The sequence below is a fragment of the Salmo trutta genome, chromosome 20 (genome assembly GCF_901001165.1).
Source record: "Salmo trutta chromosome 20, fSalTru1.1, whole genome shotgun sequence".
In the NCBI taxonomy this organism is placed as follows: Eukaryota; Metazoa; Chordata; class Actinopteri; order Salmoniformes; family Salmonidae; genus Salmo; species Salmo trutta.
The window spans coordinates 216,232-233,973 of record NC_042976.1 but is presented as its reverse complement, the minus strand read 5'-3'; the positions used below and the strand labels follow the sequence as shown (position 1 = coordinate 233,973).

The window sequence follows — 17,742 nt, the reverse complement described above, 5'->3', positions numbered from 1 at the left end:
ATCATGATTTATCTGTTACACCAGACAAATCACTTTATAAATGTTAATGTGGTTTGACTGTTTTGAGTGAAAAGCAAGAAGATAATGAATATTTAGGAGATTTTCAGAGGATGAACAGTGAGGCAGATTGCCTGGGTATCCACAGGGTGTGCAGGCTTTTGTTCCAGCACTTAACTCCTCTAATCATCAAGAACTTGATTAGCTAGTGCAATTACTAAGGTGTTAGAAACAAAGTGCATTCTCACATGTTTTGTCCAATGTTTTGTTCTCTCTGATTAAAATGTGTGTTAAGGCAGATGCATGTATCATCATTGGAAATAAAATACGCTGTAGCTTTAAAAGGATCAGCCTTCTCCTTTTCCACAAAGGAAAAAATACAGTGGGAGGGGTTTCTTCTGTGCTGCGTTGCTTAAGTCACAAGACGTTACTCTGCTGTGCTGCGTTGTTTTAGTCAGAACACATGACTTACGAGTGATTCTGTAGTCGTCTTGAAAGGAAAGTGAGTTTTTACCTATTGTTTATAATGTAGCTACAATATTGTAAAACTACATGCTTCAAACTGTATCTGTAGAATTCATGACAATTGGGAGTCATTTTCAAATAGATTTTGTGAACTTTGCCTTGTTTGTCTTTACCAGCCACGCTATGTTCATTCAAAACTGTCTGTTGAGAAATGCAGAATGAGAGCTGTGACAAGGCAGGCCGAATGCCAACCTGACAGTAGTTCCAGTTGAATAAACTCACAGGCTCACTATATTCCTGCACTAGCACTGCTTATGTTTACATGAACTGACTTTATATAAATACATATGTGTCATTCTCATCTGTGAAAGGATAGTAAGTTGTGATTGTTTTGACAGACCATTTAGCCATGTCGTGTGCTATGAGAAGTCTGGTGGAGGATGATGACAGATACCTGAAGTCCTTCCAGCTGTTCCTGGAGCGCTCCTCTGAACACAAGTGCATGCAGGACTTTATCCATGGCATCCTGCCTGACATTCTAGCCAGGTAACAGTTCTGATATACTAGCCAGGTAACAGTTCTGATATACTAGCCAGGTAACAGTTCTGATATACTAGCCAGGTAACAGTTCTGATATACTAGCCATGTAACAGTATTGACATATTAGCCCAATTATGGCTACAATTCCAAGGATATAACCCCATGTTAGACAGAACATCACAAGGGCATAACTTTGGATATAATTAAGTCTGAGGATCTTACACAGTATATGTTTCATGGTAGTACTAGTACCTTTCCTGAAAGCCTAATGCCCTGCCTGTTTCTTCCCCAGCATTGGAGAGGGAAAAGCCAATCTTAATATGATGGGAGTTGGAAGTGGAGCAGGTGAGAAAGAACCATGGTGTCACAAAGGATTAAACTATCATAGATAAACATTTGTTGAGCAAATTCAAATATTTACTCATTGTTTAACCCTCTACAATTGTATGGGTTGAAAATGGCTGATTTAGGCACTGATTAAAGCCTAAATTGGAATGCAGTTACCAGTGACTGTACAGTAACATGCTATACATTTTAATTATTTAGCAGACACTTATCAAATCAAATGCAGAGCGACTTACAGGAGCAATTAAGATTAAGTGCCTTGCTCAAGGGCACATCAACAATGTTTCACCTAGTCGGCTCGGGGATCTGAATCAGCGACCTTTTGGTTACTGTCCAAAGACTCTTAACCGCTAGGCTACCTAAGTTATGTCAGAGCTCTGTCTCTGGGCTTCATACTGCTGTATGGGTTTTGACTGTCAGTCGTTCTGAACTTGAGCACCTCCAGTGGCAAGAAGTTGCCCCCATCCCTCCCGCTATTTGGGCAACGTTGGTGCATTTCTTGTTGTCTGAGTGAAATGCTGTACATTAAGAGGACTCTATGTATTTTGAAAGATGAGACTGAGGATTATAATAATTACCGCTTTGATGTCCTATAAGCAAGCCAAACTCAAATGGTATCCAGTGTCAATGTTTATGATGACTATCTTGATGTACAGTTTACAAGATGACATGGCGTCAAACCCTGGGTTGTTCTGAACAGAATGAGCCTATATTTGTTTATTGTGAAGAGAAGTTGCTGCTGAACACGCACCTGAATGTACTCGACTACTTTCTGTTCGCACCAAAATGATGATCTGTTTCCCTGAATTGCATTGGGAAAGCTTAACGCTGTATTATCGTATTTTAGAACTTAGCTTTTCATGCTGGAAATGGAACAGGCTTTCAAATGATTCCCAGCTGACCCAGATTGGGATTTATAATGGACTGTTTTTGGATTGTGTAAACAACAGTAATGGTGGAGATGCAGCGTTGTTTCAAACATAACTACAAGTGTGCTTGCTTTAGTTCCTCAACGGCTCAAAGTGCTCAAAAAAGTACCTTTTAGTTGAATCCTCTTCTTTTGAGTTATAAAGGTACGTTGAAATGACTTAGGAACTGAGCACACAGTGGAGAGGTGTGTCCCCACTTAGACTGTCATGAAGTTGGCCTGTGGGTAAGGTTTATGACCCCCCATAAATACCTTTCTCCCTTCCCCTCTCTTTCTGACCCTACTGAAGGACTGTTGAATAGCCTTTGTTAAATATAGAGAGTCTGGGAACATCAAACAAATGGGGAAAAGGAAACATATTTTGGTAATAAAACCATTTGGAAATATGCTTTGGAACTAAATGAGTATGGATGTCAGTTCGGTTGTCATCTGAGACATTATGACTGATGACAGGACGACATAAACTGTACCTGGGAAAGTATACACCCTCTAGTTATCAGTCACATGGAATTGTTATGCAATTGAAATGTTTGATATTGAAATTGTTTGGAGATTAAATGTAATTTTAGCTTCCAATTGAGAGAATTGGGTTTTCATAAGGAAAGTGCCCTGCTTGATCAGTGGCCCGCCCCTGTGAAGAGACAGGGGTTATAAACGATGAAACACACCCTCCTCCCCTCGCCACTATATAACACAATGACCAATGTTCTTCAGGAGTTCCACTACGTGAGGTCTGCAGCCTCTGCGTTACAAGGACACAGATGTCAAGTACAGAACTAAGCCAACCTCGGCGTGAGCTTTGGTTGTGAATGGTATAAACTTTGAACTTATTCACTACAGAAGTGATACTTCCTAGCCGTTGAGTTAGCAGCGGCCGCTGTAGATGTGGGCTAGGAAAGGACGGATGACGGATCCAGTCTAACACACGACGAAGATACTACAACGTATCCAATTTACCAAAAGAGACATTCTTCCGAGGACAGGAAGATCGCTCTTGGCCAACCCGGCCTACTATCTACGACCAATCTACCGAAGCGCAGCTCAGAGTAAATATTTATTGCATTTTCCTTTTCCAAATGGGCGGTAATTTAGAATGCATAAGATTCTGTATTTACGATAGCATAGCTGTATATTACTAACGGCTAACGTCTCTATAAACGTTCTCCCGTGGTGCCCCGACTTCTTAGTTAATTACATTTACATGATTAGCTTAATCAGGTAATATTAATTACAGAGAAAGGATTTTATAGAATAGCATGTCATATCACTTAATCCGGCATAGCCAAAGACACGACAAGACACTAGTTAGTCCTCTCATTCAAACCCTTGTCATTGTTTTTTCTTATGTTGTACCTACCCCACATATTCTGATCATGTTACTGAATGCATCCAGAGTATTTTCAGATGTCATTATCAACAAATGTGGCGCAAAGTACATTAAATGTAAAATGCACATAAAATCAACAGTATAATGTTTGGATTGAGTCTGGTGTCAGGTGAACTGTTGTCTCCTCACCTTTTGGTCTAATACATTTCCCATAATCTCCAAACTGTTTCCTTTCAATTGCTGCCATGGTTATGCGTTTCATATTTCTTCTGTAAGAAACGTTTCAATTCAGCCCTATCCATAAGCCAATTCCCACAGGTGTAAAAGGGTTACCAATGTTGATACCAGGTGGAGTAATTAGCAGCCACTAATTTCAGCTAATCATAACTGATGACAAATGATCACTGATATCCATGATTTACTTATTGGGTAGCTGACATGATTAGTCATGATAAAATGACATGCCTTTGAAACGTCTTGTGGATCTTACGCTTTATGATAAAATGACATGACTTTGAAACTTCCTGTAGATCTTACGCTTTATGTTTGGAGGACAAACACTTTTTGATATTTGCTTCATACCTGATTAGGATCGCATTTATTTTTTGATTGTTGCACTGTTGAACACTTGTAATCATTCTCCATCTTGTAGACCTCTATCCAGCTATCAGATACTCATTCACCGTCAGATACTCATTCACCTCAATGTCACCTTTCACAAGTCTTTCGGCAGAGTGAGTCTCTTCCTGGGTTTCCAAGTAGCTAAAGAAATATGTTTCCATTACTCCTATATCATGTTTCAATCCAATCAATGAAACTATGAGGACTCTGATTTACTTTCAGTTCACGGGCTCTGAATCTGTATCTAGTAGAAAAGCCCTCATTCCCGCACAGTGTTTCTCTTCCTATAATAGGATAGAATAGGAGGAACTTTAATGTCCCGAAGGGGGACATTGACGGATTTAAACACACAGTACTGCTGTATACAAAACTGGACACTGGTCATTATACACAACATAATACATACTGTACAGCCCACATTACCTGTCCTCTCCTCGGGTGAGAGAGACATACCTGTAGGATTGTCTCAGCTGTTCTCAGGTGAGACCTACAGTATGTGTTTCTCATTTTACCAACATCACCTGTCCTCTCCTCAGGTGAGATTGACCTTGAGATGTTCTCTCAGCTGCATCTGAAGCATCCTGCAGTAACCGTGGACAACCAGGTGGTGGAACCCAGCGCCCAGCAGCTCCACCTCTATAAGGGTATATATAACCATACTGAATTATCTCTAAGGGTATATACGCTGAACAAAAATATAAATGCAACATGCAACGCCGATCCCGCAGGTGAAGAAGCCGGATGTGGAGGTCCTGGGGTGGCGTGATTACACATGGTCTGCGGTTGTGAGGCTGGTTGGGCATACTGCCAAATTCTCTTAATCGAAGTTGGATGCGACTTATGGTAGAGAAATGAACATTCAATTCTCTGGCAACAGCTCTGGTGGACATTCCTGCAGTCAGCATGCCAATTGTACGCTCCCTCAAAACTTGAGACATCTGTGGCATTGTGTGGTGTGACAAAATTGCACATTTTAGAGTGACCTTTATTGTCCCCAGCACAAGGTGCATCTGTGTAATGATCATGCTGTTTTAATCAGCTTCTTGATATGCCACACCTGTCAGAGGGATGGATTATCTTGGTTACGGAGAAATGCTCACTAACATTAATGTAAACAAATTTGTGCACAAAGTTGGAGAGAAATAAGCTTTTTGTGTATATTGAACATTTTGGGATTTTTTTTATTTCAGCTCATGAAACATGGGATCAACACTTTACATGTTGCATTTAATATTTTTGTTCAGTATGATTACATCTATACGGGTATGTAGTTCAGTATGATTACATCTCTATACGGGTATGTAGTTCAGGATGATTACACCTCTATACGGGTATGTAGTTCAGTATGATTACACCTCTATACGGGTATGTAGTTCAGTATGATTACACCTCTATACGGGTATGTAGTTCAGGATGATTACACCTCTATACGGGTATGTAGTTCAGGATGATTACATCTCTATACGGGTATGTAGTTCAGGATGATTACATCTCTATACGGGTATGTAGTTCAGTATGATTACATCTCTATACGGGTATGTAGTTCAGGATGATTACATCTCTATACGGGTATGTAGTTCAGGATGATTACATCTCTATACGGGTATGTAGTTCAGGATGATTACATCTCTATACGGGTATGTAGTTCAGGATGATTACATCTCTATACGGGTATGTAGTTCAGGATGATTACATCTCTATACGGGTATGTAGTTCAGGATGATTAGCTCTGTAATTATATGAATGTACTGTTACTTCATATATCTTTATCTTGTGTAGTGTTGGTGTCCCAGAAACCAAACCTAGACTACATTAAATTCACTTGGAACAAGATGACGGCCACTGAGTTTGAGAAGCACTGGAAAGAGAACCATTTGACCAAGAAGATGGACTTCATTCACATGATACAGGTAGAACTACCCAGATGGAGTTACAGTTGAAGTTGGAAGTTTACATACACTTAGGTTGGAGTCATTAAAACTCGTTTTTCAACCACTCCACAAATTTCTTGTTAACCTGTTGGGGCTAGGGGGCAGTATTTTCACGGCTGGTTAAAAAAACGTACCCGATTTTAAACTGGTTACTACTCTTACCCAGAAATGAGAATATGCATATAATTAGTTGATTTGGATAGAAAACACTCTAAAGTTTCTAAAACTGTTTGAATGGTGTCTGTGAGTATAACAGAACTCATATGGCAGGCCAAAACCTGAGAAGATTCCATGCAGGTAGTGCCCTGTCTGACAATTTGTTGTCCTTCTAGGGCATCTCTATCAAAAATACAGCATCTCTGCTGTAACGTGACATTTTCTAAGGCTTCCATTGGCTCTAAGAAGGCGCCAGAAAGTGGAATGAGAGCTCTGCAGTCTCTGGGCAAAAAACAGCAGGAGTGTTTGTGAGTGGTCAGGCAGGGAACACTGACACTGGAGCGCGCATGCACGAGAGGACACATTTTTTTTCTTTCTCTCTTTGAACAAATACAACGTCGCCCGGTTGGAATATTATCGCTATTTTATGAGAAAAATCGAATAAAATTTGATTTTAAACAGCGTTTAACATGCTTCGAAGTACGGTAATGGAATATTTTGACATTTTTTGTCACGAAATGTGCCGGCGCGTCACCCTTCGGATACTGACCTCAACGCACGAACAAAACGGAGCTATTTCAATATAACTATGTATTATTTCGAACCAAAACAACATTTGTTGTTGAAGTAGAAGTCCTGGGAGTGCATTCTGACGAAGAACAGCAAAGGTAATCCAATTTTTCTAATAGTAAATCTGAGTTTGGTGAGGGCCAAACTTGGTGGGTGTCAAATTAGCTAGCCGTGATGGCCGGGCTATCTACTCAGAATATTGCAAAATGTGCTTTCGCCGAAAAGCTATTTTAAAATCTGACACCGCGATTGCATAAAGGAGTTCTGTATCTATAATTCTTAAAATAATTGATATGTATTTTGTGAACGTTTAATTGTGAGTAATTTAGTAAATTCACCGGAAGTTTGCGGTGGGTATGCTAGTTCTGAACATCACATGCTAATGTAAAAAGCTGTTTTTTGATATAAATATGAACTTGATTGAACAAAACATGCATGTATTGTATAACATAATGTCCTAGGAGTGTCATCTGATGAAGATCATCAAAGGTTAGTGCTGCATTTAGCTGTGGTTTGGGTTTTTGTGACATATGCTTGCTTTGAAAATGGCTGTGTGATTATTTTGGGCTGGGTACTCTCCTGACATAATCTAATGTTTTGCTTTCGCTGTAAAGCCTTTTTGAAATCGGACAAGGTGGTTACATCAAGGAGAAGTGTATCTTTAAAATGATGTAAATAGTTGTATGTTTGAGAAAGTTGAATTATGACATTTTGTTGTTTTTGAATTTGCCGCCCTGATATTTCACTGGCTGTGTACCGCAGGTGGGATGCTTGCGTCCCACGTAGCCCATAGAAGTTAAAGCTTGGTCGCAAATGGGTCTTCCAAATGGACAATGACCCCAAGCATACTTCCAAAGTTGTGGCAAAATGGCTTAAGGACAATAAAGTCAAGGTATTGGAGTGGCCATCACAAAGCCCTGACCTCAATCCTATAGAAAATTTGTTGGCAGAACTGAAAAAGTGTGTGCGAGCAAGGAGGCCTACAAACCTGACTCAGTTACACCTGCTCTGTCAGGAGGAATGGGCCAAAATTCACCCAACTTATGGTGGGAAGTTTGTGGAAGGCTACCTGAAACGTTTGACCCAAGTAAAACAATTTTAAAGGCAGTGCTACCAAATACTAAATGAGTGTATATGATGAAAGAAATAAAAGCTGAAATAAATAATTCTCTGCTATTATTCTGACGTTTCACATTATTAAAATAAAGTGGTGATCCTAACTGACCTAAGACAGGGATTTTGTACTAGGATTAAATGTCAGGAATTGTGAGAAACTGAGTTTAAATGTATTTGGCTAAGGTGTATGTAAACTTCCGACTTCAACTGTATATAGGGGATAGTGTGTATACTACAATATGTGCCATACATTGCTACACTGAACAAAAATATAAACACAACATGTAAAGTGTTGTTCCCATGTTTCATGAGCTGAAATAAAAGATCCCAGAAATGTTCCATATGCACAAAAAGCTTATTGCTCTCAAAGTTTGTTTACATCCAGCCCTGCCCTGAATGACAGGTCACCACTGATCATTACACAGGTACACCTTGTGCTGGGGACAATAAAAGGCCATTCTAAAATGTGCAGTTTTGTCACACAACACAATGCCACAGATGTCTCAAGTTATGAGGGTGTGTGCAATTGGCACACCGACTGCAGGATTGTCCACCAGAGCTGTTGCCAGAGAATTTAATGTTAATTTCTCTACCATAAACTTCCTCCAACATTGTTTTAGAGAATTTGTTAGTACGTCCAACCGGCCTCACGACCGCAGACAACGTATAACAATGCCAGCCCAGGACCGCCACATCCAGCTTCTTCACTTAAGGGATCGTCGTAGACCAGCCACCCGGACAGCTGATGAAACTGTGGATTTACACAACCAAAGAATTTCTGCACAAACTGTCAGAAACCGTCAAGCTTATCTGCGTGCTCGTCATCCTCTCCAGGGTCTTGACCTGACTATAGTTTGGCATCGTAACTGACTTCAGTGGGCAAATGCTCACCTTCGATGTCAACTGACACGCTGGAGTGTGCCCTTCACGGATTAATCCTTTTTTTCAACTGTACCGGGTGAGCGGTTTGCTAATGTCAACGTTTTGAACAGAGTGTCCCTTGCTCGGCGGTGGGGTTATGGTTTGGGCCGGCATAAGCTACGGACAACGAACACAATTGCATTTTATTGATGGCAATTTGAATGCACAGAGATACCGTGACGAGATCCTGAGGCCCATTTTTGTGCCATTCATCCGCTGCCATCACCTCATGTTTCAGCATGATAATGCATGGCCCCATGTCACAAGGATCTGTACACAATTTCTAGAAGCTGAAAATGTCCCAGTTTTTCCATTGCCTGCATACTCACCCATTGAACATGTTTGGGTTGGTCAGGATGCACGTGTACGGAAGCATGTTCCAGTTCCCGCCAATATCCAGCAACTTCACACAGCCATTGAAGAGGAGTGGGGCAACATTCAACAGACCACAATCAACAGCCTGACCAGCTCCATGTGAAGGAGATGTGTCACGCTGCATGGGGGGGTCACACTGAATAATGACTGGTTTTCTGATCCACACCCCTACCTTTATTTTAAGGTACTGTGACCAACAGATGCATATCTGTATTCCCAGTCATGTGAAATCCATAGATCAGATGAGGGACTAATTTCTTTCTTTCAATAGGCTAATTTCCTTATGAACTGTAACTCAGTAAAATGTTTGAAATTGTTGCATGTTGCATTTTTATATTTTTGTTCAGTGTATTTATTTCATCATATTCAGTCTTATATCACAATAACATGATAGTTCCCCTGTACTCCATCCAGATGTTGTATTATGTGAAGGATCCAGGTGCTACAGTCACATTCTACCAGAGCCTCCTGGACAGGAATGGAACAACACATCCTAGATCTGAATGAAAGAAATGATCTTATTAAATACTTTTTTCTTTACATAGTTGAATGTGCTGACAACAAAATCACACAAAAATAATCAATGGAAATCCAATTTATCAACCCATGGAGGTCTGGATTTGGAGTCACACTCAAAATTAAAGTGGAAAACCACACTACAGGCTGATCCAACTTTGATGTAATGTCCTTAAAACAAGTCAAAATGAGGCTCAGTAGTGTGTGTGGCCTCCACGTGCCTGTATGACCTCCCTACAACGCCTGGGCATGCTCCTGATGAGGTGGCGGATGGTCTCCTGAGGGATCTCCTCCCAGACCCGGACTAAAGCATCCGCCAACTCCTGGACAGTCTGTGGTGCAACGTGACGTTGGTGGATGGAGCGAGACATGATGTCTCAGATGTTCTCAATTGGATTCAGGTCTGGGGAACGGGCGGGCCAGTCCATAGCATCAATGCCTTCCTCTTGCAGGAACTGCTGACACACTCCAGCCACATGAGGTCTAGCATTGTCTTGCATTAGGAGGAACTTAGGGCCAACCGCACCAGCATATGGTCTCACAAGGGGTCTGAGGATCTCATCTCGGTACCTAATGGCAGTCAGGCTACCTCTGGCGAGCACATGGAGGGCTGTGCGGCCCCCCAAAGAAATGCCACCCCACACCATGACTGACCCACCGCCAAACCGGTCATTCTGGAGGATGTTGCAGGCAGCAGAACGTTCTCCACGGCATCTCCAGACTCTGTCACGTCTGTCACCTGCTCAGTGTGAACCTGCTTTTATCTGTGAAGAGCACAGGGCGCCAGTGGCGAATTTGCCAATCTTGGTGTTCTCTGGCAAATGCCAAACGTCCTGCACGGTGTTGGGCTGTAAGCACAACCCCCACCTGTGGACGTCGGGCCCTCATACCACCCTCATGGAGTCTGTTTCTGACCGTTTTAGCAGACACATGCACATTTGTGGCCTGCTGGAGGTCATTTTGCAGGGCTCTGGCAGTGCTCCTCCTGCTCCTCCTTGCACAAAGGCGGAGGTAGCGGTCCTGCTGCTGGGTTGTTGCCCTCCTACGGCCTCCTCCACATCTCCTGATGTACTGGCCTGTCTCCTGGTAGCGCCTCCATGCTCTGGACACTACGCTGACAGACACAGCAAACCTTCTTGCCACAGCTCGCATTGATGTGCCATCCTGGATGAGCTGCACTACCTGAGCCACTTGTGTGGGTTGTAGACTCTGTCTCATGCTACCACTAGAGTGAAAGCACCGCCAGCATTCAGAAGTGACCAAAACATCAGCCAGGAAGCATAGGAACTGAGAAGTGGTCTGTGGTCCCCATCTGCAGAACCACTCCTTTATTGGGGGTGTCTTGCTAATTGCCTATAATTTCCACCTGTTGTCTATTCCATTTGCACAACAGCATGTGAAATTTATTGTCAATCAGTGTTGCTTCCTAAGTGGACAGTTTGATTTTGCAGAAGTGTGATTGACTTGGAGTTACATTGTGTTGTTTGTGTTCCCTTTATTTTTTTGAGCAGTGTATATGGAATCATGTAGTAACCAAAAGTGTTAAATCAAAATATATTTTATATTTGAGATTCTTCGAAGTAGCCACCCTTTGCCTTGATGACAGCTTTGCATACTCTTGGCATTCTCTCACCTGGAATGCATTTCACGTGTACAAGCATGCTTTTCGTACACGTGGATCCTGACCAACCCTTGTTAAAAGTTAATTTGTGGAATTTCTTTCCTTCTTAATGCGTTTTGTGCCAATCAGTTGTGTTGTGACAAGGTAGGGGTGGTATACAGAAGATGGCCCTATATGGTAAAAGACCAAGTCCATATTATGGCAAGAACAGCTCAAATAAGCAAAGAGAAACGACAGTCCATCATTACTTTAAGACATGGAGGTCAGTCAATCTGGAAAATTTCATGAACTTTGAAAGTTTCTTCAAGTGCAGTCGCAAAAATCATCAAGCGCTATTTTGAAACTGGCTCTAATGAGGACCACCACAGGAAAGGAAGACCCAGAGTTACCTCTGCTGCAGAGGATCAATTCATTAGAGTTACCAGCCTCAGATTGCAGCCCAAATAAAAAATTATCTAATTTTATTTGTCACATGGACAATGACTGTTATACTTACTTTAGGTAGTTAACATGGAATTACATATTACAACTAATTAATAATGAGTTACTATTAGAACTAAGTCATTTAATAGCATTTATGTGGTGGTTACACTGTGGGGTTCTGTTACTATGGGAGGTTATAATGTGTATAATGTCTGTAGATGAGAGTGGCTGGGGAAAGCTGTGGAGGACCTTCAGGACCCAGCTGTGTAACACCGAGATCAGTCAGTGTGTGACTACAGGTGATATTAAAGCCTACCTGGACTCTAAGACAACGAGTTACCAGAGCTACAAGCTGCTGTCTCAGATGGACATCACTGAGTGTTTCACTGAGGGGGACCAGAGAGGAGAACTGCTTCTGGACTTCCTGACTGAGGTGTTAGACTTCAGCGCCACTGCTCCTCCTGAGCTGAAGAGAGGAGTTCTAGACCTGCTGATGACCTCAGACTGTAGCAAGGAGGTGGATGGGAGGGTCATCTTCAATAACACCCTGGAGGTGCTGGTGGTTGACCCTCTACAGTAACACAGGAATAGATCTCAAAAGGCTGTAGCAACAATGTGTATCACTGATAAACACTGAGTATACAAAACATTAGGAACACTTTCTCTTTCCATGACAGACTGACCAGGTGAATCCAGGTGAAAGCTATGATCCCTTATTGATGTTACTTGTTAAACCCACTTCAATCAGTGTAGATGAAGGGGGGGAGACAAGTTAAATAAGTATTTTAAAGCCTTGAGGCAATTGAGACATGGATTTTTATGTGTGCCATTTAGAGGGTGAATAGGCAAGATGAAAGATTTAAGTGCTTTTGAACGGAGTAGTAGGGGCCAGGTGCACCAGTTCGTGTAAAGAACTGCAATGTTGATGGGTTTTTCACGTGTATGAAGAATGGTCCACCACCCAAAGGACATCCAGCCAACTGCGGGAAGCATTGGAGTCAACATGGGCCAGCATCCCTGTGGAACGTTTTCGACACCTTGTAGAGTCTGTGCCCCGATGAATTGATGCTGTTCTGTGGGGGTGCAACTCATTATTAGGAAAATGTTCCTAACGTTTGGTATAATCAGTGTATAAAGTCAGTATTTCATCCATCACAAATAATGTTTGTCATGTGAAAACAATGTTTTACCTCACTTTAACAACACATCAGAACCTAAAACATGATACACAGTTGCTTTTAGGGGGACGCTACTTTGGTTTTAGAAGTGGGAGGGACATATCATGGCGGGGTGTCCTCCCCCAGAATTATTTTGGGCATGTAAAGCAAATTTCCTGCATTTCTGCACAAGCCGATATGACGCAAGGCCCTTCTAGCCGTCTCTATTTAGTACAACAAAAAGTAAGCAAAAATGCCCACAGTCATCAAGCCAGATAAGAGATAATTATTAAATATGTTTAAGTGATTGATAAAACTGAACTACATGAAAGGCAATTTAATAATCAATATTGTGTTGCACCTTTAACCAATAGCCTAACAAATGAACAAGACTTAAAAAAATAAAGTACAAAGACTTTTGATTATCTTTATGAAGACATCTATATCAAATTTCAGGCAGTCCGACCAACCGCACGCACTCCCAACCCTCACCAGTCTAGTCAATAACTCAACTCTTTCCCAACCCAATTTCCTTCCAACTTTTTTTTTATTCCCAAGGAAAAGGTTTGGAATTTAAAAAAATAAAACACCTGCACATATACATTAACACACAGAAACAGCACATCCTCCATATAATTAATTTTGTATTTTTTTTTATTAGCATATACATTTTAAATACATGGTACTTTTATATAGAGCATTCACATGACAAAGATATTATATTCAGTACCAGTCAAAAGTTGACACCTACTCATTCAAGGGTTTTTCTTTATTTTACTATTTTCTACATTGTAGAATAATAGTGAAGTCATCAAAACTATGAAATAACACACATGGAATCATGTAGTAACTAAAAAAGTGTTAAATAAATCAAAATATATTTTATATCTGAGATTCTTCGAAGTAGCCACCAAACAAGGTAGATGAAATTCGAGCAAGGGTTCCCTTCCAGAGAGACATCAGAGATTGTAACATTCTCTGTTTCAAGGAAACATGGCTCACTCGGGATACGTTATCAGAGTCGGTACAGCCACCTGGTTTCTTCACGCATCGCACCGACAGAAACAAACATCTCTCTGGTAAGAAGAAGTGCGGGGGTGTGTGCCTTATGATTTAACTCCAGTGTTTAATTGCTCAATTGTAATTATTTTGCCACTATGGCCTATTTATTGCCTTACCTCCCTTATCTTACCTCATTTACACACACTGTGTAAAGACTTTTTCTATTTTTTTCATTTGTTTATTTCGCCTTCATTTAACCAGGTAGGCTAGTTGAGAACAAGTTCTCATTTACAACTGTGACCTGGCCAAGATAAAGCAAAGCAGTGCGACACAAACAACAACAGAGTTACACATGGAATAAAGAAACAGTCAATAACACAATAAAAAAAGTCTATATATAGTGTGTGCAAATGAGGTAGAATAAGGGAGGTAAGGCAATAAGTAGGCGATAGTGGCGAAGTAATTACAATTTAGCAATTAAACACTGGAGTGATCGATGTGCAGAAGATGAATGTGCAAGTAGAGATACTGGGGTGCAAAGGAGCGAAAATAAATAATAAAATAACAGTACGGGGATGAGTTTTTATTTATTTCACCTTTATTTAACCAGGTAGGCTAGTTGAGAACAAGTTCTCATTTGCAACTGCGACCTGGCCAAGATAAAGCGTAGCAATTCGATACATACAACAACACAGAGTTACACATGGAATAAACAAAACATACAGTGAATAATACAGTAGAACAAAAGAAAACAAAAAGTCTATATACAGTGAGTGCAAATGAGGTTGGTTAAGGCAATAATTAGGCCATGGTGGCGAAGTAATTACAATATATTTTTTTATTTTGTATTTCACCTTTATTTAACCAGGTAGGCAAGTTGAGAACAACATTTACAACTGCGACCTGGCCAAGATAAAGCAAAGCAGTTCGACACATACAACAACACAGAGTTACACATGGAGTAAAACAAACATACAGTCAATAATACAGTAGAAAAATAAGTCTATATACAATGTGAGCAATGAGGTGAGATAAGGGAGGTAAAGGCAAAAAAGGCCTTGGTGGCAAAGTAAATACAATATAGCAAGTAAAACACTGGAATGGTAGATTTGCAGTGGAAGAAAGTGCAAAATAGAAATAATGGGGTGCAAAGGAGCAAAATAAATACAGTAGGGGAAGAGGTAGTTGTATGGGCTAAATTATAGATGGGCTATGTACAGGTGCAGTAATTTGTGGCTGAACGACGACACGAATACAGTTGGCTAGATTTTCCGTGCATCAGCTACATCGGGTAAGACGAGGGGTGGTGGTGTGTGTCCATTTGTCAATAACAGCTGGTGCACGATGTCTAATATTAAAGAGGTCTCAAGGTATTTCTCGCCTGAGGTAGAGTACCTCATGATAGCCTACAGTTTGTATGTAGACTACACACTATCTACCAAGCTGTCTATTTGCCACCAATATGAACTTGATTGAACAAAACATGCATGTATTGTATAACATAATGTCCTAGGAGTGTCATCTGATGAAGATCATCAAAGGTTAGTGCTGCATTTAGCTGTGGTTTGGGTTTATGTGACATTATATGCTAGCTTGAAAAATGGGTGTCTGATTATTTCTGGCTGGGTACTCTGCTGACATAATCTAATGTTTTGCTTTCGTTGTAAAGCCTTTTTGAAATCGGACAGTGTGGTTAGATTAACGAGAGTCTTGTCTTTAAAATGGTGTAAAATAGTCATATATTTGAGAAATTGAAGTAATAGCATTTCTAAGGTATTTGAATATCGCGCCACGGGATTCCACTGGCTGTTGAGTAGGTGGGACGATTTCGTCCCACATACCCTAGAGAGGTTAAAATCCTTTTTTATGCGATTTTTCTCATAAAAAAGCGATAATATTCCGACCGGGAGTCGTTGTTTTCGTTCAAAGACAGAGAAAGTAAAATGAACTCTTCACGTGCATGCGTGCGCCCGTCTCATTGTTCTCAGATCGACCACTTACCAAATGCCCTACTGTTTTTCGCCCAGAGACTGGAGAGTCATCATTCAACGTTCTGGCGCCTTCTGAGAGCCTATGGGAGCCTTAGAAAATGTCACGTTACAGCAGAGATCCTTTGTTTTGGATAGAGATGATCAAGAAGGCGCTTCCTGTTTGGAATCTTCTCAGGTTTTGGCCTGCCATATGAGTTCTGTTATACTCACAGACACCATTCAAACAGTTTTAGAAACTTTAGGATGTTTTCTATCCAAATCAAACAATTATATGCATATTCTAGTTTCTGGGCAGGAGTAGTAACCAGATTAAATCGTGTACGTTTTTTATCCGGCCGTGAAAATACTGTTTTCAGGGTGGATTCTTTACTCATTTACCTATAATCATTTATTTCACTTATCAAAAGGTTAACCCAGCCGTGAGCTGCCCAGTGACTCAAGCCTACCAGATGAGCTAAATGCCTTTTTTGCTCACTTCGTAGCAAGCAACACTGAAGCATGCATGAGAGCACCAGCTGTTTCGGACGACTGTTATCACTCTCTCTGTAACCGATTAGAGCAAGACCTTTTAAACAGGTCAACATTCACAAGGCCGTGGGGCCAGATGGATTACCAAGACATGTACTCCTCAAAAAGTTCTACAACTGCACCATCGAGAGCACCCTGACCGTTGCATCACCGCCTGGTATGGCAACTGCTCAGCATCTGACGTAATCTGCTACAGAGGGTAGTGCATCACTTGGGCCAAGCTTCCTGCCATCCAGGACCTATATATGTGACGTGGTGAGGTTGGACCCAGGTGCAGAGAAGAGACCAGACGAGGAATCAGTGGTTAAGGATAAGCATAATACTTTACTGTGAAACGGTAGTTGCAGGATCACAGTACACTTGAAAAACAACAAACACTAAGTCTCAAACGCACACAGTAAACAATTCAAGCTTCTGCAAAGGACAAGAAAAACACCTCTTTTAACCTCTCTAGGGCAGGTGGCACCAAATCGTTCCACCTACGTAACAGCCAGTTAAATCCTGTGGCGCGATATTCAAATACCTTAGAAATGCTATTACTTCAATTTCTCAAACATATGACTATTTTACAGCATTTTAAAGACAAGACTCTCGTTAATCTAACCACACTGTCCGATTTCAAAAAGGCTTTACAACGAAAGCAAAACATTAGATTATGTCAGCAGAGTACCCAGCCAGAAATAATCAGACACCCATTTTTCAAGCTAGCATATAATGTCACATAAACCCAGAAGACAGCTAAATGCAGCACTAACCTTTGATGATCTTCATCAGATGACACACCTAGGACATTATGTTATACAATACATGCATGTTTTGTTCAATCAAGTTCATATTTATATAAAAAAACAGCCTTTTACATTAGCATGTGACGTTCAGAACAAGCATACCCCCCGCAAACTTCCGGCAAATTTACTAACAATTTACTAAATTACTCACGATAAACGTTCACAAAAAGCATAACAATTATTTTAAGAATTATAGATACAGAACTCCTCTATGCACTCGCTATGTCCGATTTTAAAATAGCTTTTCGGTGAAAGCACATTTTGCAATATTCTAAGTAGATAGCCCGGCATCACAGGGCTAGCTATTTAGACACCCAGCAAGTTTAGCCTTCACCAAACTCCGATTTACTATTAGAAAAGTTTGATTACCTTTCCTGTTCTTCGTCAGAATGCACTCCCAGGACTTCTACTTCAATAACAAATG

The 17,742-nt window shown here is 40.9% G+C and overlaps 1 protein-coding gene across 1 annotated transcript; it reads left to right on the top strand.

The window, feature by feature from the left end:
• The first annotated feature begins 382 nt into the window (after positions 1 to 382).
• Positions 383 to 12,502, top strand: LOC115155377 (histamine N-methyltransferase). Its single transcript, XM_029701939.1, has 7 exons — positions 383 to 499; positions 861 to 1,008; positions 1,295 to 1,347; positions 4,760 to 4,867; positions 6,003 to 6,133; positions 9,707 to 9,776; positions 12,044 to 12,502. Exons 2-7 carry the CDS (start codon positions 872 to 874, stop codon positions 12,430 to 12,432), a joined length of 888 nt encoding a protein of 295 aa, XP_029557799.1. The 5' UTR covers positions 383 to 499; positions 861 to 871; the 3' UTR covers positions 12,433 to 12,502.
• The last annotated feature ends 5,240 nt before the right edge of the window (positions 12,503 to 17,742 follow it).

Bases quoted from the DNA above. Each gene is read 5' to 3' on its own strand.
- LOC115155377 (XM_029701939.1), top strand. From the start codon at position 872: ATGTCGTGTGCTATGAGAAGTCTGGTGGAGGATGATGACAGATACCTG. The intron at 1,348-4,759 runs GTGAGAAAGAAC...TCCTCTCCTCAG, and splicing joins GGGAGTTGGAAGTGGAGCAG to GTGAGATTGACCTTGAGATG. The intron at 4,868-6,002 runs GTATATATAACC...TATCTTGTGTAG, and splicing joins GCAGCTCCACCTCTATAAGG to TGTTGGTGTCCCAGAAACCA.